The 23,402-nt window shown below is 35.1% G+C and overlaps 2 protein-coding genes across 2 annotated transcripts; one reads left to right on the top strand and one right to left on the bottom strand.

The window, feature by feature from the left end:
- The first annotated feature begins 695 nt into the window (after nt 1-695).
- LOC136815476 (guanine nucleotide exchange factor subunit RIC1-like) lies at nt 696-22,703 on the top strand. The gene is made up of 5 exons (XM_067071924.1): nt 696-834; nt 19,010-19,131; nt 20,637-20,759; nt 21,329-21,512; nt 22,481-22,703. Exons 1-5 carry the CDS (start codon nt 722-724, stop codon nt 22,680-22,682), a joined length of 744 nt encoding a protein of 247 aa, XP_066928025.1. The 5' UTR covers nt 696-721; the 3' UTR covers nt 22,683-22,703.
- On the bottom strand, nt 1,624-14,658 carry LOC136815479 (uncharacterized). Its single transcript, XM_067071926.1, has 4 exons — nt 14,461-14,658; nt 6,125-7,152; nt 5,705-5,980; nt 1,624-3,942 (listed from the first exon to the last, which is right to left on the bottom strand). Exons 2-4 carry the CDS (start codon nt 7,149-7,151, stop codon nt 1,790-1,792), a joined length of 3,456 nt encoding a protein of 1,151 aa, XP_066928027.1. The 5' UTR covers nt 7,152; nt 14,461-14,658; the 3' UTR covers nt 1,624-1,789.
- Nucleotides 22,704-23,402: the final 699 nt, after the last annotated feature.

Genomic DNA, 23,402 nt, shown 5'->3' with positions numbered 1-23,402 from the left:
CTAGAGCGACTACCAAACACTATATACTATGCTTTTAGTAAATTCATAATCGACTCGACCTGTGGAAATTATGAAAATTTCATGCAAAAATTTCACTAAATGTCATTTTTCTTACAGTGTATCGAAAGATCGAATCAGCTCAGTCAAAGAAACGAACAAAACTCGTCCACCAAATCTGAAATTGAAAAGAGATGATAGTCGAATGAGCAACTCAAATCTAGTAAAATTTTTTCAATAATACGAAATTTTGCTATTTCATTAAATGTCCTATTGTGTTTAAAACGAATATTAATTCAAAAAATATCTAACAAAATTATCGATAGTATATGGTTAATAATTAGAAAATAATATCTTCCATTGCGCTGACCGAGAACCTTGTTTAAAGGGACATAAAAGTAGTAAAATGTAAACATTGCGCAAACCACGTGTTATTAAAAGAGAACAATTGAAATCACGTGTCCAAACTTGTAAAACAATTGAAACAATCAAAATCAGCCATATTTCTTTTTATTTTTTATTTGACATGTGACATTTGTTTTGATTTTGTATCCCGCTGCATACGGTTTGTTTACAAATTTCGTCAGTACTTTTATGTCCTTTTAGGTCAAGATTTCTTAAGAAAAGTTAAGATTTCAAACTTTTAATTAAAGAAATAATAATTTCTCATCCTAAAATTTCCAGGAGCGTGAACATTGAAAGTTGTGAACATTTACACATTGAAATGATCTTAAGTCGATATGCAAGGAAATTGTTATCAAATTATTCATTGGTGGACCTTGGAACATTTGCTGCACATTTGGAGTTCGATCTAACGCCATGGCTCACGAAAGAAAGGTATACACACTTTTTTTATAAGAGCATCCATGATGAATTGGCAAATTAAGAATATGCTAAGATTATCGCCATTAAACAGAACATAAGACTCAAAACTTTCACAAAAATGCCATTTTACGCTTCAGGTAATAAGAACCAGTAAAGCTTTTCTGAGACTCATTTTTTGGCACTTTGAGCCTCAAACTGTTCTCATCCTGTTCTTATTTATAAGGTGTAATTTAGGTATTTTAGGCGTTATACCCAATTTTTACTACTTTAACCCCTGAATTGATTGAATTTGAGTAATTTCAGGCTCAGCAATGTTCTTAAATTGTTCTTATTTTTAGGCGGTTTTGAGTCTCATTGTTCTTGTATTATAAAATTATTCTTAGATAAAAAAGTGTACATGCAAAATTTAGGTTAAGATCGTTAAGAATATTTTTGGATGAATTTCTCCTATAAGCTAAGAATATAAAAAAAATACCATTCTTATGGAAGAAAATATCCATTACTATAACCAGCTCTGTAATATTTTGACAGTAAACCTAAAAGAAAGCAACTCCTTAGCTATGCTTATTAGTTCACCAGCCCCCCCCCCAACTTCAATGATTGATAAGCCCAAAAGAGCCCAGTACACCCATTGAAGTTCGGGGAAAAAAAACATGTAAACTATTATGTTTGCTGCTGAATATAGGACTGATTGTAGTAATTTATTCTAATATATGCGTTCTAATCAGCATTCTAATTCTAATCCAAAAAAAAAAAAAAAATACAATAGAAATAAAGTTTTAAGGTAAAAAGTTATTTCGACAGTGAGTATTTTGTACGAATCGTGAAAGCATTTTCTGGAGTGAAATATTCAATTCAGATTTAACCCAAAGATTCTTTTCAATCAAATGAATTATTAAAACCTATTGTTGAGAAAATATATTTCTCATTTTCTATCGTTTTATAAATTAAAAAAAATAATTCTATTTTATAAATATCTTTGGTACTTCTCAATCATATCGTCACGTAAACACTCTGTCCAGTCTCCAGTCAAATTGTTTTTCAATACGCGTATGACTCTGTAAGCTACTCCATCCCCTACAAAGGAAATAGACTTTCCAAGATGTTTATTTTTCGAAACATGCTTTGCGATACTGATAATGCATTCTTCATATGCTTCATTGTTAAATGATTCGCGAAAAACAAATATCTTAAAATAATCTAGAAACTGAACAGGGATAGAAACGTTTCCACGTAACCCTATTGTGTAATCATAGTTACGATCCAGGTAGATGTATGTAAAGTGTTGTCCAGCGCTGTTTAAATCTAATGCTGCATCAGATATATCCTTCATAACTATATTAACGAATTTGTAAAAGGTTGTTGTAAACAACTCCTCAGTTTCGTTTAATAGTTTAATTCCACCCCAATGCAACTCATCAATCGTTGTTATGTTCAGTAAGTCTAATAACTGTAAAATGGTTTCGTGATAGTGATGGTGCCTGATAGATGAAGGCGGCATTCGGAGTTTTGCACTTGAGACATGCCGACATTTTTCAATCTGATTTTTGGATAAGGAAAATCCACTTTCTCTAAATCCATCCAGAAAATTTAAACTAAGGCTTTCGATATGAAGACATTTATCTTTCATCAGTTGTGACAGATTCTTACTCCATTTTAATGTCTCCTTCAGATAGCTTTTGTACGATAAAGACACTAAAGGAGCTTTCAGAGTGTCTATAAATGAAGAGTTACGTTTATGAATTTCTTGGAGGTTTTTATAGAGGTCTGTGAACACTCTATTCTGTCCATCTGTTGAGAGATAGTGAATTCCTATGATACTTTGTTTGCAACTTGACAGTTCACGTTTTTGGTTGAAAACGGTATTTCCTTTGGACAGGCATAAGTATAAGGCAGACAGAAATTCTTGAAAAGACAAGTGTTTAAATTGGTACCATTCTTTATAAATATTTCCTGTCGATAATTTTGTGATAAATCCGGTCTGCTGCATTTGGATAGAGCAATTAAGAGATTTCAGGTCATCTTGTGTGAAGATGACCTGGTGCTTCATGTAGGTTTTGGTGGACAGTTTGGCAAGGGAGTATACGATTTCCCCAATGGTAGGAGAGTTAGCTATATCTTGCAAAGTTTTATTTTTGATATCCATGCAACCTTTGAGATGATTTTTAAGGAAAACTAACAGACCGTAAACGTAGAGCTCAGTGACACTGTGAATTTCGACATCACAGTCTTCCGCGTAGATTGAGCATATAACCCATAAAAAGATGGGGACACTCGCCATTGCTTGAAGGTTGCCAGATCTCTTGATGACCTCCAATACTTTCTCTGATCTCTCAGTAGCGTTTTTAAAGAATGACTGAACATAAGTTTTTATCATTGCATTGCAAAAACCGCATACTTCAACTCTCTTAGTGTGTTGGGTTTTTGAAAATGCTTTTTGGACTGTTTCACATGCATTAGGACGACCACAAGCTATGGTTTTATGTCCTTTTAAATCAATATGTTTAGTATCTATGATCTGCATCGTCACTCGCGCACTGGTGGTCATTTGATCGGTTGGGTTTACTTGGTACATTCCACTAAGCTCATCCAAACCGTCAACTACTAAAAGTATACGGTTTGTGAGCATTTGCAGATCTGATAAGGTTACATACTTGAAGATTTCCGGGTAAGTTTTTCGTAGTAGATCCTCGATACCGCTTAAACCTGGCAAAGTGTTGATTTCTCTGCATGTGAAGGTAAAAAGAAAGTCAATCTTATTACTGAAAGTGTTCATAATCTCGCGTTTAGCCCATTTCAGTGCTAGCATTTGAATATAGCTTGACTTACCCACACCTGCCACGCCCCTTACTACTACTAATTGGTCAGTATCTTTCACAATATCCTGCATTTCAATACTCTCGAATTCCAAATACCTCTGCTCCATTAAGGTTTGACGATCTGAATTACTCCATTCTCGATCCACTGAAGCACTGGAGATAACGGCAAGGTCGATGTAAGCTTCTTCTCTTGATAAAGATTTGTTTCCAACATTCGTTGTTGAGAGAGGTTGATCAAGGAACCAATGGATCAGATCGTCCACATAGCGCTGGCGAAGCTTATTCGATGCTAGTTGTAGACCTATAATAAATATATGTTTGAAGTTTGATTATAAGTTTCATTTTTTTAGCTTTCTCAAGCATAAATTTTGCAGCCCATTAGTGTCATTTAGATTTTCCTTTAGTTTTTTAACGACGAAACTAAAAAAATTGACGACGAAACTTAAAAATTGGCGACGAAACTGAAAATAAATTGTTACTCTGTTTCGTCGTCGAAAAAATTGACAACGAAAGTCAAAAAAATTGAAAATGGTGGCCCTGATGGTTGAAAAATGGAAATATCATTGAAAATGGTGGATTCTAAAGATGGATTTGATAGTTCTATTAGATACAATGCTGGTGAACAATGTTCTTGTGAATAAGATGTTGGCAATGATGAACCAGAATAAGGATGCAATGGTGGAGATTTTCGGAATCACAGGGGTGTCAATGGAATCATTGGAACTAATCAATAGTGCAAATGATGAAATCAATATAGTTCAAATGATGGAATCAATGGTTGGTTCCATCACCCACACAATGGATTCCATCATCTCATCATTATTATTTTTTTTTTTTTTTTTTTTTTTCATTGATTCCATCACTTGTACCATTGATTCCATCATTGCACCATTGATTCCATCAGTTGCACCATTGATTCCAAAACTTGCAACATTGATTCCATCACTTGCACCATTGATTCCATCACTTTTACCATTGATTCCATCACTTGCACCATTGATTCCATCACTTGCACCATTGATTCCATCATTTTGCACCATTGATTCCATCACTTGCACCATTGATTCCATCACTTGCACCATTGATTCCATCACTTGCACCATTGATTCCATCACTTGCACCATTGATTCCATCACTTGCACCATTGATTCCATCACTTGCACCATTGATTCCATCACTTGCACCATTGATTCCATCATGTGCACCATTGATTCCATCATTTGCACCGTGGTTTCCATCGCTTGCACCATTGACTCTATTATTTGCACCATTGATTCCATCATTTGCACCATTGATTCCATCATTTGCACCGTGGTTTCCATCGCTTGCACCATTGATTCCATCACTTGCACCATTGATTCCATCATTTGTACCGTGGTTTCCATCGCTTGCACCATTGACTCTATTATTTGCACCATTGATTCCATCATTTGCACCATATTGATTTCATCATTTGCACCATATTGATTTCATCATTAGCACTATTGATTATTTCCAATGTTTCCATTGACACCGCCGATTCCAACAATCCCCACCATTGCATCCTTATTCTGGTTCATCATTGCCAACATCTTATTCACAAGAACCATCTACACTACCATTGCCTTCACAAGAACTATCAAATCCCTCTTCAGAATCGACCAGAATGAATGATATTTCAATCTCCCAACCATCAGAGCCACCATTTTCAGATATTTTTTAGTTTCGTTGTTGATTTTTTTAGACGACGAAACGAAGTAACAATCTATATTCAGTTTCATCGTCAATTTTTTAGTTTCGTTGTCAATTTTTTCGACAACGAAACGAAGCAGGAATTTTTTTCAGTTTCGTTGTCATTTTTTATTTTCGTCGTCATTTTTTTAATTTCGTCGTTAGAAAATTAAAGGAGAATCTGAATGGCACAAATAGGCTTCCTCACCCGTAAGCTCGCCGCAGTATCTTCATATAACCCTGTTAACTTTTTTTAGGATACCCGATACATTCTTTGAGGAAAATTGCTAATTGAGTATTATTTATTTTGCCCCAGTGTCGGTTGGAATTAAAGTGTCAAAAAAAGTGTTTACCTTGTGTGATGAGTGTATTTTGCTCAATATGATCCACCATTTTGCCCAAATCCAATGCTTCTAATGCATTTTTCAAATCCTGCCATTTGATTTGAAAAGCTAGACTTTTAAAATGATCCATCAATTGTTGTGAAGGACTTTTGATATTGGTGTCGTGTAGATTAACAATGGGTAACCCATGACGTTTCGATAGAAGAGTTAAAAGCTGGAACCAGTTTTCTCCAATATTTTCTGTAACATATGTCAACACTTCTTTGCAGCAGTTTCTTTTAAAATCTGACATGAAAAGAAGATGGAAACAACACTCGTGAATATTGAAATCTGACTTATTATTTTCAAATACCAAAAATAATTTATAAAAAAATCTGTCTTTTATTTGAAACTAAATACAGAGGTGATGAATTAATAAGGTCATTTTACCCGATAAATCGTTGCTTTGAACTTTCTGTTCTTCATTTTTGAGGTCGTTTAGAAGTTCGACTTTCCTTGTGATTGTTTGTATTTGGTCAACCAATAGTTGTGTACGATCGTCCAATAGTTCTGCTTGATTCTCCAAACGTTTTGTGATCTCTTTTTGATCTTCCAACCGTTTGGTTGACTCCTCTTCCAAACGTTTTGTGATGTTCACCTGATCTTCCAACCGTTTGGTCGACTCCTCCTCTAGACATTTTACAATATCCTCCTTCTGACCTTCAAAACGTTTATTCAGGATTTCTACATCTGCCACATTTTTGTTGATTTCGATCTTCATCAAATTATTGGCAGCTGTATGATCACTAACCTCTTTTTGAAGAGCTTTGATATCACTTTGATTTTTCTGTTGTGATAAGACGACGTTATTAATTAAAGAGTGTAATGATTTTAAAACAAGATCATGTTTAGGATCCAATGAGATTGTTCTTAAAGTGTTCAGATCTGGTGGTGTGTATCCAATCTGTTGGACAATCTGAACACCTTCATTCCATTTTTGATTGAAAAGAGCCAAATCAACATTTTTTGGATTGGTGTGGTTTAAAAAGTTCCTCCAATCTCGAGCACGGATTGTATTTGCGGTTGGTGTGATATCTGCTGGGGCGGGAGTCATACTCCAACCACCCTTTGGCGGTGGCAATGTAGTAAAACTCCGGATGGCGAGTACGATAAGGGTGATATCGAATTTATCAGAGAATGTTTTGTTACTGCCATCTGTTGGTAACAGCAGTTCGTGCTGGTCTTTCTTGAGGACTCCTTTCTTGACCAAATCTGCAATTTTTCTTCGGTGTTTTGTAGATAACTCATTGTAGAGGTCCGTTGGGTTGCTAGGCAAACCTACATAAGATGAATCGTTCCCTTTGTTATGAAACACGTACAAGAGCGATTCTTTGAGAGGTCCATGTTCGAAGACAGCCAATCGAAGCCAGTGTTGGACTTCTTGTATCACTTTGTTGATTGATTTGTATGTTGACATCCTTTATGTGAAAAAAGAACGAGAATGGAAAAATTAGAGTTGTTCAGCTTTCTTTTTAACCTGAAAGATGGATATAGTACGTCCGCCAAACGTTTAGGAAGATGTATCAAATACTGTTAAAGTATTTAGGACTACACAGTGCTGACAATATACTGCTGAGTGCAGGCAATATATTGTAAAGCGTCCATACTATAATGTAAGCTCGATTGAAAAAAGAACGAGAAAAATTATGTTAATTATGTGAAAAAGGACGAGAATGGAAAAATTAGAGTTGTGCACCTTTCTTTTTAACCAAAAAGATGGATTTAGTACCTTCGCCAAACGATTAGGAATACCGCGCATTATTGGGATTAATTTTCGCTGATCTCGTGGATTTGGGTGACTTCCGCGAAATTAAATCCCTATGGAGATTTGGAAAGGTGGAAGTATTATCCGCCTAATATTTTTGACCAGAACACCAGGAATGAATATTTTTGAAATGTTTACCGACATCAAAAATGCGTAATTTAATAACCAGCATATATAATTTAGCAGTGAAAAGGTACAAAATCATGAAAATATTGTCTCCGTGAAGTAAGTCACCACGAAATCTCAAAATTCATTTAATTATAGTAGTTATTTTGTCTTTATATTTAGACGTAATAAAACATTCGAAAAAAGTATCGAATGGTCATTAAAAACATAAACAAATTGTTGTGCATTGCAATCGAAAAGAAAACATTTTTAATCATAAAATTGTACAAAATATGATCTCCCGCTTACCAGGCCTCTTGTATTTGTACGGTACAATATGAAACACAGTATTTACGGGTTTTTAGCCAATCAGATTGCTTATATTTTTCAAGTTAACGATAATCGAAAATATGGTTTGCGGAGATTAATGTACGAGTTTTGTAAACATGAACATATAAACGACTGGACATCTATCTTTTATTAAATATTTCCCAACTATAGGGGAATATTTATTAAAACGGCCTTTTTCCGTTTCTTCCATTTTCGATGTTAATGTTTTCTTTATTCGTGCTGCACATTATGACTAGGCTCTTCAGTCACGTGACTAAAAATCGTCGCGAAGATTTAGCGGGGAAAAAAATAGTATCGTTTGCAGGGGTTTTTACCAGGTTTTCATAAAACAAATGATTGTGTGTAAAGCTCAGAAGACTGCCTCTCGTGTGTGCTGTATTTGCTGTTTTCCCGATAGGGAGAAGAAGAAGGGTGGAGAAAGAAGCTGAAACACATGGAAATCCAATCCATTCCTATCTTGACTTGAGAAGAAGGTGAGCATAAATTTCTTTCTGATTTCCATCATGTATATATTGTCTAGATGGTCAAAACTTGGAAAAGCTTGCACTCTTCTCAGTGCCCCATTTTTAGCCTTGATGCCAGATGCTAAAAAGAAAACTAGATCATAATGTATGCTTTTACTCCCTGTTTACCTTTTTGTATGCTCCCCTCCCTTGTATCTTTTGTTCGCTCTCTGGGATCCTTTGGTACGTTTTCCTTTTTGTACACTACCCATGGTCCTTTTTGAATGCGTTCAGGGTGCCTTTTGTACGCTCTCCGTTGGTCCTTTTTGTGTGTTCCTGGCTGGGTACCTTTTTGTACGCTCCCTGCGTGTATCTTATTGTACGTTCCAGTGTATCTTATTGTGCAGTTCCCCGTATACATTATTGTACGTACCCCATGTACCTTATTGTACGTTCCCCAGTACCTTATTGTATGTTCCCCGTGTATATACCTTATTGTACGTTCCCTTAGGTTCCCTGTGTACCTTATTGTACGTTCCCCTTGTACCTTATTGTACGTTCCCCTTGTACGGACCTTATTGTACGTTCCCCCGTGAACCTTATTTTATGTTCCCGTCTACCTTATTGTATGTTCCCAGTGTACCTTATTGTACATTCCCAGTGTACCTTATTGTACGTTCCCAGTGTACCTTATTGTACGTTCCTCGTTTACCTTATCGTATGTTCCCATTGTACCTTATTGTACGTTCCGCTTGTGCCTTATAGACTTTTCAAAGAGGACGTCCTGTTGAATAATTATGTACTCCAGCCATAAAAACAATGATAGAGCCATGCATAATTACTGGTTTTATCATTGTTTTTCTGCTGGACTACATAATTATTCAACAGGGTGGCCTCTTTGAAAAAAGGTCTATGGTACGTTCCCCTTGTACCTTATTGTACGTTCCCTGTGAACCTTAGTGTATATTCCCCGTGAACCTTATTGTATGTTCCCAGTGTACCTTATTGTACGTACCCTGTGGTCCTTTTTGTACGTTCCCGTAAACTTCTTTAATGGCTCAGTATGTATGGCAAACATAGCTCAAACCATCAAGCAGAGTCTCACTTTTTTAAAGTCTTTTTTTTTTGGAGATTGCAGTGAATGACCACACATTTGGCATTGATTACTGTAAAGAGATTATTTCCCATTATGAAATTTTGAATTTTTCTTTCCTTTCACATTCAGGTGCCAGGATTACAAATTCAACAAAGTTTGACGACCTCTAAAGCTGACAATACAATGTAACTTGCTGGCAATGATGTAATGATAATGTTGCACATAATGAGAATATGAACAAAGATTAACATTCTTGCAATAATTGAACCAAGGAACTCTATTGTTCCAAGATGTGATTTAATGATCAATGATACAAATGTCATGGAGTTTAGTTTATCAAGACACAAATTTCACAAAAAAGTTTGCTGGAAAGTGTTGTAAATATTTAGCAATACTGTAACTAAATGTGACAATTTCAAGGTTGACAATTTGGTATATTATCACATGAATACTAATGTAACAGATGTTGTGCACTGGAAATCTAAATCTGTAAAGAAGGAGATCCATTTTAAGTAACTTTTTATTTGTGAATGGTATAATGTGGTGCTTTAAAATATTGATGACAAGGAAGTTTTTCATATGAAACTAATGTGTACAACATATCTCGATATCTCCCAAATTCATATTGCCATATTAGTCCCTTAGTAGACAGTCTCAAGATATTTTGGCACTTTCTTACTCAGATGAGTCTTAGAATAATATCAACTTGTAAATCTAAGATTTTATTTCCTTAATGAAGGTAAAAACCAATATTAGTTGAATAAAATACATTTATTTTTGTGTTAAAATGGCTATCATTTGCATGCAATTTTTTAACAAGTTTTTAGACTTATATCTTCTGTGAACATGTCTATGAAATAACGACAATTCTTAGCAGGAATATGGTTGTATTTTGTTTTGCATTGGATATTGCTTAATATAAAGGCTTTAATAAATCTAAGTTACTAAGTTGGGGCTTTAGGATACCTTAAAGGAAGAAATTTTGGCGGGAATTTAATTTGGCGGATGGCCGAAAAAGTTTTTTCAGAGGGAATTTAATTTGGCGGATAGCTGGATAAAGTAAATTTGACGGGAATTTACTTTGGCGGTTGCAGGATATTTTTGACCAAAAGCGTTATCAAATAAGCAAAAAAACCTGTTTTAAGGCTTGAAATAGCACAAATTTGGGGAATGCATGAAATAAATTAAATTTGGCTGGAATTTAATTTGGCGGATGGAGGAAAAAATAAATTTTGGCGGGAACTTAATTTGGCGGATTTTGGCGAAATCCGCCAAATCCGCAAAATTTTCTTTCCGCCTAAATTTCTTCCTTTAAGGTAATCTGTGGGGTTCGACTGCGACTACAATCTATGCTCTGAGCTATTGGAGGAAATATTTAACCACATCTTTGTGGCTCTTGTTTTCTCTTTGAAGCGAGCTTTGCCGCCGCCTGTTTTTCAAAATTGGTATGAAAAATCCGACAATATTCCGTCATAATTTTATTTCTTTGAATTAATTAGGTAAAAAGATTGATAGAGCTTGAACATTAATCCTAATGCACAAAAAAAATTATATTCGTTTTTTTTTACAAGTTTGTAATATATTTTATCAACTTTTTCAACTCTGAGATGCAGAATTTCAACTGCGTGAATACTTTTGAATCCCTTTTGTAACTCCAATAATTTTTTTATGACTTGAAAAAAATAGCTTGCCAAAGTTGAGAGCCTGTGTAATAAGAATATCGAAATTAGAATGCGACACTCTCTAAAATTATTAGACACTTTTAAGTCAAAATATTAAAAATATTAGTCGGAGTTTTGACAAGCTGACGATGATTTTGCCTCTGTTATCTTTGTTATGATATAGATAAAAGACTTGAGAGGAGTAGACCAATAGAGACTTTTGTCGAAGTTTTGACGTTGTTAGCAAGGTATTCCCAAGTGGTATATCATCAAAATCTATTGTTTCATTATATGCTTTTAACGAGGCGGCAACGAAGCTAGCTGTGTTATCTTCAAAAAGACAAAGGAGATGGATGTCCAGTCGTTTATATGTTCATGTTGTAAACAATCCTCCTTATATCATTTTTATCATCGCAAATGAAGCTAACATCATTGCGGACACATTTACAATATATTGCCAGGCACTCACTAATATATTGTGTAGTTTATATGTAGACCTAAACAAATTGATTTAAATAGTTTGTTTTTTGTAGCTCATCGTGAGGCCTGGAGAAGCTGAGTTATGAAAACCCGAGTTATGACGTCATAACTCGGTTTTTTAGGTGCACCTTAAATTTTAGAGTTTTCTAACTCGGATTTTTTAGACGTGCCTAAATATGTCCGAGTTAATTTTTCACACAACCAAATTGGTCAATCATACTGTGATTTTCTCTCTTCGAATAGAAAATAAATGCTTTGCGCGAGAGAGAATTGGAGTAGAATTTTAAAAATCACTGTGGTAGGTGATGGGATGTTCTTATTAAGATGTAGTAAACCTAAAATGCTTCTAGTTCTTATATACTTTGTAATTCGTATTCGAGTTTATGTAAATAATAATTATATTAGTGATTTTAAACTCGAGATAATGCTAGACGGAGGTCATTCTTCACGCTTTGAAAACCCGAGGAAAACTTGAAAACTTAACTGTTCAAGCAACTTAGGCATGAAATCCTGAAAAATACAACTATTGTTTCGGGAATGGATTTCTAACAATATTTGATCGATGGAATCACGGTTCAGCGCCTGAATTGCAATTTCACAGTTTCAGTAAGTTTCAGTAAATAAGCAAGGGGGTCAATGTTTGTAGGTTTTAAGCTTTAATAGTGTAGGTGTTAAAAGGTGTAATGTAATTTGATTTTAACGTGCAGTTTTGAAAATATTAAAGGTATTAATGATCTAATTGTAGCATTAGTAACAAAAATTTTCTCAGCAGCTTTTACAAAAAACCATACCCAGACAAGAAATTCATAGGAAGCATAGACTCACCAGAAAAGGTTTCAGCCCTTACTGTTTTCTCTATCAGGATAATAGGGGGTACCTTTTTGGACCTACCCCGGTGGGGTGGAGGTCCTATAAATTCACCTCTGTCCGTTCGTCCGTCCGTCTGTCCGTTCGTTACCACCTTTTCTCGAGATTGAATCATAGGAATCATCTGATTTTTGGTACAAAGGTGCAAAATTGTAATGGCCAAAATGTGACGGAGCCCGATTTTCGAAAAAAAAAAAACGGCTAAAAAACGGGACTTTTTGGATTGGATCATTAATTTTTTCTGATTTTTTGCATGAAAGTAGGGTGCCATCATAGGTAAAAGATGGCTCAAGCAGATTTTTGCAAAAAAATTATTTGGCTTAAAAAACGCATGTTTATCTATAACAATCACTATTAATAAGCATACATCAATGTTCTTAGTCAAATTACTCAATTTTTTTTATGAGATATATGTTTTTTTTTTCTCATGAGGGCTTACTTTTAAAGAATATGTGTGTTAGCCATGAAATTTTTGGTTGCTTTGCGTGTTTTTATAGAAAAACAGGCCAAATTCGATATTTTTTTATAAGCACATTATCAGTTACTTTTGTTATTTTTTCTCGAGATTGAGTCTTTCATTCTTTATGACTTTTTGCACAAAGATTCATAACTATAAACCCTTGAATGTGACGGAGCCCAATTTTTGAAAAAGAAATGTTTTAGGGCAAATTTGGGCCAAAAAACGGCTAAACAACGGTTTTTTTGGACTATGTGAAATATTGGATCATTGATTTTTTCTGATTTTTTGGATGAAAGTAGGTAAAAGATGGCTCAGGGAGATTTTTGCAAAAAAGATTTGTTGGTTCAAAAAACGCATGTTTATCTATAAGAATCACTATTAATAAGCATACATTAATGTTCTTAGTCAAATTACTCAATTTTTTGATGAGATAGATTCTTTTTGCTAACGAAGTCTTGAATATGAAAGAATATTTCAAGAGCATGAAATTTTGGTTTCTAAACGTTTTTTTTTTATAAGAAACAAACGACTAATTTTAATAAATCGTCACTATTTGTGTTCTGAATGATTGTTTAACGTTCATATGCTCACGTAGATATCAATTATATATGTGTTAAATGCATAACCAGGTAGGTCCATAAAAGTATCATTTGTTTGTTGTAGCTTTAAGGGGTATCCACTAGTAGTGAAATTATATGACCACTCTTATACTTAATGAAACTAGCACTAGTCGAAATGACTATTTTGTGGCAAGCAAAGCAGTAAGCAAGACAAGCATTATCTTAACATATGTTAGATTAGGAAACAATTTAAGGCAATTATCAAGTCAGCAAAGTATAGTATATTTGTGTTTAGAATGCAAATTGATTTGGGAAGACAAAGCAGTTTAAAAAACAGTAGAATGACTAAATGGCCTAAAAGTACTTTGGTGCTTTTTAGTATGAGTGTCTACAGTTACTAACAAAGTGGAGGGGGCGTACGAGATTTCGGGTTACACTTTTTTTTTTTTATAAGAACCAGTAAATTTTTGTTGAGGCTCGGCTGTTCTTATTTTTTTGGCACTTCGAGCCTCAAATTGTTCTTATCCTGCTCTTATTTTTAGGGCAAATGTGGGGGTATTTTTGGGTTTGAACCCTAATTTCATTAATTTTGCCCTTATTTTACCTAAAACTCAGCAACTCCAGGCTCAGGATTGTTCTTAAATTGTTCTTATTTTTTAGCATGTTTGAGCCTCATTGTTCTTATAAAAAAAAAAAGTGTAGTTACACTTTCTAATTTCTTCCAAAGGAGATCTCATTCTAAAATTTCGGAATTTTGGCAAAATAGCCACACAAAAAAAAGAAGAAAAAAGCGGTATTTTAAATTTAAACCCTGAATTTCGGAAAACACGGGACTACACATGGTTATACATTTTTCTCTATAAGGACTCTGAGGCCTCTATTGGGTCATCCGTGTAAATAAAGGTTTTTTAAGTACTAATCACAATAAATAACATTACCGTTAAAATTGATCACAACATGGTCTCCTTCAAAAAATTTCTCTCCATTCTTCAGGTTAAAAATGGTTTCAATTTATTTCAAAAACTGTTGAAATCTCAAATCGCTCAAACTTTCATTTTACATTCAAAATATATTCCTTCTTTACTCAACAAAAAAGACTACTCTTTACTTGTGTCGTAATCTGTCCTTTAATAAACAAAACTGTCCTTTGATAAACAAAACTGTCCTTAGATGATGGAACGTTTATAAGAACATCCAAAACTTATACTCTGATTTTTGTGCCCGCTGAAATTAACCACATAAGCTAATCTTCACTGCAAACTATTGTGATATTTTTTCCATCCCCATTGAATTTTCTGGCTCCCAAAACAATGGCACTGATTATTTTCTCTTCTCTAATAGCCGTGAAAACGTTCTGTAAATTCTGTGAAATTTGTAGAAATTTGTTCAAATAAGTCAGAATTCCTTTCTAATTACATCTAATTAGAAAACTCTCTCCGTAAAGTTAGTGAGACTTATTTTTAATTGCGCTGCCTTGGTAACCTAATTGATCAATCAACAAAAAGACACAAAATCATAGTGAACAGAATCAAGGAACAATTTTTTTACAAAACTTATTGCTATTTTTGACCCTATAAGAAAACTCGAATTTGGACCTTATCAAAATTGAAATTGTAGCAAAAGAAGTAAGATTAATCAAGAAAAAAGGTTTATTTTTGTACCAGTGAAATCTATTGCTGAAGAAGTAAAATTAATTGTGATTTTTTAGATTAAAAAATTAAAATTCTTAAATCAAGTCAAAAATTTAATTAAACGGTCAAAATATCGACAAAAAAACTTTAAAAGTTGAAAATTAACAAAAATCAGAGTATTTATATACTTCCATTAATTGAGCTAATCCTCCTTCAAAGGGCGAGATCGCCTTTTTTTTTTCTCTTTAAAATTTGAGAAGCTACATTACACTTACGAACACATGCTACTTACAAAACGAACACAGAAAAAATACCTGATATCGCCAGGGGTGCTAAACTATAAAACTAAAGAAAAACTTAAAGAAAAAACCATATCTAAAAGGAAAAAATATATATTAGAACTATTTAGTCCTATTTAAGAAGATAATCAAACTTAAAAAAAGCACAACTAAACCTTTCAAAGTTGAGTATAAATTCAATGACAAGATTAATTATTGAGTTATTTATGTTGAAAGGTAATGCTGGATCAGCGTACAACAAAAGGTTGAAGAGCTTAGGATTGCTTAGTGGATATAAATGTTTATGTCTATATTATATTCTAAGTTTTCCAACCTCAAGTCGGTAAGGAATTGTTCAGCTGGCAGAATGCTGGCTTTCTCAGCAACATCAGATACGAGGATGTCTCTGTTATCACGTATGGGTGGGATTTTTGGTGTTTTGTGCATGCCCGAGAATTGTTTAAGGGTAGACCAGTATTTCTTACTTCCAATGTTAGGATCGTTAAGTGAATTACCAAGACGAGTATAATAGTTTTCCTTGGCTTCTTTGATAGCCAGTCCAGATCTGCTGGAGATATCATCATAGTGCCTGTTCATCTAAGGAATCCCCCCGCTTTTTCCACCGGTGATAAATTTTAGCTTTGTCGAGGAGCATTTGTTTAAGCTCAGGAGTCATCCATAACGCATCCTTATCCCTGAATTTAATTATTTTATTGAGAACGAAATTGGAAAAAATGTTTAATATAATATATTCAGAAGGGCAACATGCTCATCCACATTTAGACCTCAAAAATAAGTATCCCACTCAATGGCATTCAGTGCAAGTATGATTCCCATCTCATCAGCCCTTGCAAAATCCCAAATATTTCGTTTGTATGCTGGAGGGAATTTAACCTGAAAATTAAGTTTTACAAAGGTTATCTGGTGGTGGCAACGGGCATAGACTGAAGGCATAACCCCAGAGTCAAAAACAAGGGCCTGGGAAGATGTAAAAGTAAGATCAATGCAAGAAGGTGAACAGTCGGGACGAAGGTCGACTCGTCAATAACGGGCATAGACTGAAGGCATAACCCCAGAGTCAAAAACAAGGGCCTGGGAAGATGTAAAAGTAAGATCAATGCAAGAAGGTGAACAGTCGGGACGAAGGTCGACTCGTTCATATAAACCGTGCTGTAAGGCAATATCGCTAATGTCCTCTCCTTGGGAATTTGTAGCATCTCCAGCCCACCATTCTGAATTCCTCCCATTGAAATTACCAAGTAGAATTGTGCCAGCAGAAGAAGTGACGCATCTTAGAGAAGACGATAGAGAAGACAAAGGAAGAGTTTTTAGTACCAAAATTAACTTTGCAAACAAGACACTCGTCAAGAGAGAACAGATCAGGTCTCTCGTCAATAGAGATACCATCTCTGCGATAAAGGCACACTCCACCCATTTTAGAAATCGAAGAGTGGTCAGATCTGAGGAGTTCATAGTTATCAATCTTTAGCCTTTGATCGTCCGTCTTGATAGAAGAATCGAGAAAGGATTCACCAACACAAAAAATATCAAACTTATGAACATTTAAAAAAAGCCGTGATTTGAGCTATCTTGGCAAAATTATCAACCCAAACACTATTTAGATTCCAATGACAAACAGACAAGGTGTTTACCCTCTCCACCGGCCCCGGATTTGACTCCAAGCTTCAAGCTTCCAGACATAATCCTGAATGTAACGAAAAAGACTTCATGGAGTTAAATAAAACTACTAGTATGCATGCTCTATATTGCTGTAAGCTTACTCCCATAGCAAGATTGCCATGTCAACAAACATCAAACCAAACCTTAATTTCCAGAAATAGCTCATAATAAAAAACATTTAAAAATATAACAACACAAAGAAAAAGAATTCCTTAACTGTAAAAGCTATTACAAAAGGATGTATAAGAAGACGAAAGAAAGCAATCGATAATTACTTTAAATATACACGAAAAAGGGCATTAATAACGATTAAAATGGCAAATTTATCTAGATGACTCAAAATTCAAAGCTTGTATGCATCAAAAGTGTCGTGAGGCGAAAAGTATTTTACTCTGTGTACAAAATCAAAAACTTATCTTTGAATGCGTAAATGTCGTCGAAGAGCTTTTACTATAGGAGGTTGTAGGGTGGGTTAACTTCTGTAGGGGAGAATCGATTAACACTTGTCGATAACAATTCAGAACATAAACGAAACATAAGCTCAATATCACTTTGACGAATTCTTTTATAAACATAATCGATCTTCCCCTCGTTATTGCTATTGTTAAAGAGGTAGGTTTGGGTACCTCTTAAGACAAAGGACATAACGAGGAGAAGATCCATCGTGTAAACGATTATTCCAATTCATTTTAAATGAGTAAGAAAATGGAAAATGATTTCGATGACGATGATGACAACTACGCAAATGACTTTTTTGATCAAGCTTTACTACGCAGCGTGAACTTGTAAGGTATCCATATTCGCATTCTGTAATAAAATTTGAACCAATCAGAAAGCTTAGGGAAAATTAATTATGACTTAAAAAGGAATCGTGATGGAATCCATGGAAATCGTGGTATTGCTATTGTATTTCTTGATCGATTCTCTCCTAGATGTAAACCCACCCCTATCCATAGTCATTATAAAAAAAACCCAGTCTGGCAATGTATTTTGTTTTAGCTTTTTGTTCAATTTTCTTTTGTTACAAACAAAAGACAAGTTGTGATTTGCTCAGTTTTTGATCACGTTACCAAGATATCCTCTTGGGATTGGTCTATTTTCTAATCACATGATCAAAAAGTAACCTTTGTGTGTCATTTTCAACCAAGCAACCATGCTATTGCATTTTTCTCAAAGGAAGGTGATGGAATAGGTCCTGCCTAATTCTCAAATTAGAACTAAAGAATTATCCATAAAAAGAGCTTTTTGAGGTACTTAGTTACAATACACGCTTTTTTATAAGAATGGTGTAAATCCATTTCATCATGGAAATTTATAACTTTTTTAGGAGATTAATCCTAAAATATTCTTACAGCATTTTTAGGTTAGAATCCTGATTCAGAGTAGATTTAACATTTATAACATACGACGCAAGCATAAAATGGCATTTTTGTGAAAACAGTGAGCCTTAGCGTAGCAAAATTCCATGATGATGATATTCTTAGCATTATTCTTAATTTTTTGGCCATTTTCATCATGGATATTCTTATAAAGTGTATTCTTATAAAATAAACGTGTAGTAATACCATTCTAAAACATAGTGCTTTTAGCCAAATAAGAAAATGTTAAAATCGAAATTTTCTTCGGTCGGCACAAACCACGGTTGAACTTTGTCGGTAATTAAACTTCACTTCTTCTATGCTATTTGCACTTGGAAATTAGATCGTTCGTCAGATGTGAAATGTAAAAATTTTCGGTGAAGGTATTTGGAGTTAATTGTGTACGGTATCCCGGTATTTCGGGAAAAATTGCTTGTATTTCGGTATTCAGTACCCCTTGAAGCCCCCCCCCTTATAAGAAAGGTATATAAGGTCTGATTCATAAGCTGTTCAACTATATTACCATTTCTCCTGTTACAGATTTCGTGCAGCTTGCGTAGACAACTTTATAAGAGCAATGTCATATACTCACGATTATTTCGAATGGGATTACCCAAAATGCAATGCAGTACCAACCCTAGGACGAGGTGTCAGTCAAATATGTAAGTGTATTATCAATGTTATTTTTGATTCGTACACCCCTTTCTCAGAGACCCACTTGGAGATCTTCCCACTGGAAAAATTGGCCAAAATATCGTCCCCGGTGGAGAATTATATTTTTTGTCCCCACTGAAAATAATCAAATAAAGCTATTTTTCCCATCCCCACTGAATTTTCTGACTTGCAACCAAAAGAATTCAAATTCCCGGTCATAAAAAAATATGAGAATATCAATCCTCATCGAGTTTCAGCACGTTATTTTCACTTCACTGGCTGAAAACATTCTACCGGGTCTGTGAGATATCAGTGGGGATCCGGGTCAGAATTCACCGGAAATTCGGCCGTCGAAATAGTTCCTCGGTCGGCGGAATAATCGGCCGTTGGAATAGTCATCGTCGGCCGTCGAGTTGTTGCTTCCTTTTTCGTAATTTTTGGCTTGATTATAATAACCCTATCAACAATCTGGTATTCGGGAACCGAGTTATTGAATAGTTTAAAATAAGGAAATTTTAAATAGCTAATCTAAAAGTTATTCAATTTAAAATAAGCGAGTAGTTAACAACAGGAAACAACTCGAACAATTAAAGTAAGCAAAAAGAAAAACCGATAACGATATTGATGATGAATGACATCATAGTTAAACCAAAATTTACCGAAAATGTTATCATAACTCGTTTTTTCGTAACTCAAAATAAAAAACTCGAAAAAAATAAGTCGACCTCACTTTCTGCCGACCGGATAACTTTTCCGACGGCCAATTTACCGCGGGCCGGATGACTATTTTGGCGGCCGGATGACTATTCCGACGGCCAATTTTCCGCCGACCGGATAGCATTTCCGCCGGCCGGATGACTATTCCACCGACCGAGGAACTATTTCGACGGCCGAATTTCCAGCGAATTCTGACCCTGACCCCCCTGATAGTGAGAAGGGGTTTATTTGTTTTGTAACTCCATCCAACACAATATCTTTCAACCGCCTACTTTTTTAAGATATCGGTTTTTAAGAGCCTCCCTCAAAAATATTATTACACCAGAAACGGTTTGGATACGATAGGCATTAAGTTTTATCTAAATACAGTAGAAAGAAAATTTGAATCTCTTTGTTAATCAAACAAATAGAATTCCCCCTTTTGAGTTTGCGTTAACGAGAGTGAGCGTCTATATTTTGGTCGTTATAAGCATTGAGTTTCAAGCCGAAGAGGCGTAGGAGGAGAGAATCTTCAACTTTTCTTAGCGCTTTCAAATTAGCGAGAGTCCACTGTAGTTCAATAAAGGTCTATTTTTTTGATCGTTATAAGCATTGAGTTTCAAGCCGAAGGAGACCTAGGAGAGAATTCTATATGTTCGATTTGCAGAGAGATTCGAATTGTATAAACTATTTTAAGCGGGTTTCTCCTTGACGGGGACTAGAAACAAGTGCGAATTATAGAAAGATTCGAATGATATAATGTCGAATAGGCGAGAGCTTAATGTATATCGATTATTTTTCCGCTTTCTCCTTCTAGCTGCAAGTACTCTTCAATCAACAAGTGAGATTGCCACTCCCACAACTCCAATTGAAAGTGAACTCGGTTACCCAAACACAACGGTTGACGGGGAAATCGAGGCAAGACTCCTCTCCATCAGAGGTATAAAGAAAATTCGTTTGGAAGATTAGAAGCACTGACCTTTGTATATCCATGGACTAAGTTACTGAATGCCGGCCAAGCAAAATATTATGATCGGAAATTTTTTGAAATTGGTACCCGCGGAGAGAACGCTAGATCTAGTTTCGATTGTACACTAATGATGTAGCGCCATTTTTTAATAGGCAAAGTTTCAAACACTACAATAGCTTCTTTGCGGGTACCAACTTTCAAAAAACTTTGATTAAAGATGGCGGATATAGCTTGGTCCAGGGATATATAAAGGTCAGTGATTAGAAGTAATAATACATTGTCTTTACCTTATGTTTGATATTAAAATTTTCCTTTTAAATCTTTCATTTAACTTTTTTTTAATGAATAAATAAATGAATAAAGACCTTTTCATAAATACCGTCACAAGCAACCTCGTTTTCAAACTATTTCTATGGTGATTGATGCAAAGAAGTTCTTGAGAAGTTTTCTGTATTTATAAAAGTAAAATTTGAAGACTCGAGAGATTTAAAATCACCTTGGTAAAAGTTTCAGCTTATTTCTTCAATTTTCTTTCATAGATGAGAACGAACCATGTGATACATTTTCGGATTCTGTTTCTATCATGACGTCACTGGACGAAATGAGCAATGCGGACGGTCGAGGAAACATGGCTGCCACATCACCACCCACTATGAGTGAAATCATGACCGTCCTCGACCAGAAACATCACCTTGTTAAACATCGATCAACTGAAAAATTAAAGTATGTTCTGGAAGTCATTTGGACTCTTGAGCGTTTCTCTGCTTGCCGGAAAATGCCCTTTTGCTTTTCCAAACATCAATCATTTTTAGTTGACTATTCTAACTGAAAACAAAACTACGCCATTTAGCAGTCGAAAAAAATCTTGAGCAACCAGGACCATAACGCTCTGATAACTACTTTTTGTTGGTATAATATTTTGGTTCTTCTTGGGACGGTCTTATTAGCGGAAAGCCATTGCGGGGGTGTAATAAGTTTTGATTACCCATGATTCATTTCGACCGTGAAATTACTTTTTTTCAGCTTTGTGTATAGAATTTCAAACAACCAAAAAAAAGGGTACTTTCTGCACTTAAAATGAACAGGCCAAGTAACTCACCAAGGAAGGATGATTGTCCGCTTTGATACCTTGAGACTTTGTATCCATTCTATGGATCTCTTGCCTGCAGCTAAGCTCTAGTTTAGACTGCCCACTTTTCGCCCTGCCCATTGTAATTGTGAATTAAAATTGTCCTTTTTGACGTCAATACAACAATTTCTTTCAATTTTTCCCAAGTAAAGATTTTTACTGCCAACTTTGTGTCCAATTTCTGCCCACTCAAACAATTAGAACATGCAGGGCAGAAAATCGGCCGTCTAAACTAGAGTTAAGACTTGCTAAGCTTAAAACTTTCGACACTCATAATATACAGGCGTTGTTCTACCAACCCACCAAGGGGGTGATAGTCTGTAACAGTTCTCAATTCTCTTTCCTTCTTGGTGTAAGACAATAGACCTTTTCATAAGTTACGTCACGAATACCACTTGCCTCGTTTTGAAATTATTGTCATGGTGATTAACTCCCAGCCGATTTTATCAAAACTACTTTCTATTCATAATCATTTTATGTGAATGGTAATGGTTTGAATACGAGGCAAGTGATGTTCGTGACGTATTTTATGAAAAGGTCTATTCGTATTTTGTTCCTTTAGGTACTTGTTAAACGTGTTCGCAGAGGCTCGTTGTTTAGACTGGGTCATCATTTTCACACTCATATTGTGCGATTTGAATACTTTCAATCACGTGTTGGAGAAAGTGTCTGCTTTTAAGGATATGACGAAATCGAGGCTGGACATGTTGATGTCTTCCCTGGAAGATCTGAATGATTGGCTGGAAGAGAAATGGTATGTATGAAATCGTCGTCCACATCACTAAAGGTGCTCAAAATCAGTGTCTTGGAAAATTGGAAATCTTGCAATTTTGTTCTGCCTTTGAGATTGGCCTTTTCGTCATATGAAAACATTGACTATTCCTCTGCATGAAAAAAGGACAATCTCGAAGATGACCACTACAGTAAAACTTTTAATTTTGTGAGGTACTAATTTTGAGGTTTAAGCTTTAGTCATGTGAACGACGAAATGTTTAACCAGAGATCTGTTACTTGTTTATGATAAGCAGATATATATCCAATAGGTAGTAAAATCTGCGGCTGCAGTCGGAGGCGATCCAAAGGCTCCTCTTTTGATAGCTATCTGCCCAAAGGTAGAGGAGGGCGGCACTCCTCTCCCTGGATTTCTCCGCTTACCCTTGATCCTTCTCTTAATTGCTGAGCATCAAACAGAGAGGCATCAAGTACCATTTTTGGGAATCTTTGACCCGGATGGGTGTTTGACCAGATGTATGACCCGGATGTGGGTGAAACCAATACCTTGCGTTCTACTAATCTGTTCAATAGGTAAAAGCTAAAGATTCGAAGTCAAATTGAATATAAATCATCGAGGGTTAATAAATCCTGAAACTAACGAAAACCTGTTGAATATATGTTTTATGATATACCTATAAGTAAAAACAAAACATGAATTATGTGAATAGTCTAACGATTCACATAAAATACTCACATAATCGAACGTTCGA

The sequence above is a fragment of the Clytia hemisphaerica genome, unplaced genomic scaffold (genome assembly GCF_902728285.1).
Source record: "Clytia hemisphaerica strain Z4C2 unplaced genomic scaffold, Clytia hemisphaerica genome assembly, whole genome shotgun sequence".
Lineage (NCBI taxonomy): Eukaryota > Metazoa > Cnidaria > Hydrozoa > Leptothecata > Clytiidae > Clytia > Clytia hemisphaerica.
Note: the sequence above shows the minus strand (reverse complement) of the source record. Positions and strands in the feature narration are given on the sequence as shown.

Excerpts from the sequence above, each read along its gene's own strand:
- LOC136815476 (XM_067071924.1), top strand. The coding sequence starts at position 722 with ATGATCTTAAGTCGATATGCAAGGAAATTGTTATCAAATTATTCATTG. Across the intron at positions 19,132-20,636 it reads ACGAGGTGTCAGTCAAATAT|CTGCAAGTACTCTTCAATCA; the intron begins GTAAGTGTATTA and ends TTCTCCTTCTAG. Across the intron at positions 20,760-21,328 it reads AAGACTCCTCTCCATCAGAG|ATGAGAACGAACCATGTGAT; the intron begins GTATAAAGAAAA and ends TTTCTTTCATAG.
- LOC136815479 (XM_067071926.1), bottom strand. The coding sequence starts at position 7,151 with ATGTCAACATACAAATCAATCAACAAAGTGATACAAGAAGTCCAACAC. Across the intron at positions 5,981-6,124 it reads TCAAAGCAACGATTTATCGG|ATTTTAAAAGAAACTGCTGC; the intron begins GTAAAATGACCT and ends TTTTCATGTCAG. Across the intron at positions 3,943-5,704 it reads AAATACACTCATCACACAAG|GTCTACAACTAGCATCGAAT; the intron begins GTAAACACTTTT and ends TATTTATTATAG.